Source organism: Etheostoma spectabile, chromosome 17, assembly GCF_008692095.1.
Source record: "Etheostoma spectabile isolate EspeVRDwgs_2016 chromosome 17, UIUC_Espe_1.0, whole genome shotgun sequence".
Lineage (NCBI taxonomy): Eukaryota > Metazoa > Chordata > Actinopteri > Perciformes > Percidae > Etheostoma > Etheostoma spectabile.
Window position 1 is genome coordinate 17,702,132 of NC_045749.1, and position 894 is coordinate 17,703,025.

Here is an 894-nt window from a genome sequence, read left to right on the forward strand (position 1 = left end):
AAAAAAAAAAAAAAAAAAACTTGGTTCTTGCATTTTATTTCCAAAGTGGCTGAATACACACTGTACATCTACTAGCTAAATGTACACTGGCAAAATGACAATATACTACATTTTTTGTTATTTTCTGTCATGAAGTACAAAATCATAGGTTGCAATCCTTATCAATGTACTGTGTTACTGTAATTACGAACAGGAGTTGTTTCATGTTTGGTCAGTGCTTTCATAAACCATTTTATAGAGAAATGATTCTTGTAATAAATAGTCTATTGCACATACTGTATATGAACAGGCTAAGTAAATATGAGACAGATATGGCAAAATAAGTCAGTGTAAGCAATGCAAGGTGTAATAATCTACTTAACAAATAAATGTATTTGCAGATATAAGGAAACACTATAATCCTAAAAACAGTGTGACAAGTAACAGAAATTGAACTGAACTAAATTCAAATTGGAAGTATCTGTCCTCCTATACAAGTAATCCTGTGTAGATTTTTTTAATGAATTAAGGTCTATACCTTCCTACACACAACTCCAAAGATGCTGATAAAGAACATGTTTACACTTTCCTCTACATACACATTAAAAGGCTAAAATTAGGCTCCCGTCTTTGCGTTTACCTTTGAAAGTAGTGAATGCAAAAGGTCCCAAGCAGCAGGTACTTCCCCATACTGGAGGGTGTGTGCGAGGTGAGCATTAAAAGCAGGGGGAACAGGAGAGCTGGCATCTCCTGGAGGAACCAGGCTAGTCTGGCTGGGACCGTCTTAGCCGGAGAAGAGAGCCTCATGTGGCGCCCATAGGAGGTCTGTGTCTTCCTGTGATGGACCAAGTGCCAGAGTCCTGCCAGGATCATCCCACAGCTGAGATAGTTGACCAAGTCCCTATAGCAGTGCAT

General features: G+C 38.4%; 1 protein-coding gene across 1 annotated transcript in view; it reads right to left on the reverse strand.

Annotated features, from left to right (window-relative positions):
- srd5a2b (steroid-5-alpha-reductase, alpha polypeptide 2b) overlaps nt 1-894 on the reverse strand; it is a 2,356-nt gene extending 1,462 nt beyond the window's left edge. Inside the window, exon 1 of the mRNA XM_032540883.1 lies at nt 620-894. Within this exon, the coding sequence (XP_032396774.1) occupies nt 620-894 (275 nt within the window). The remainder of the gene's footprint in view (nt 1-619) is intronic.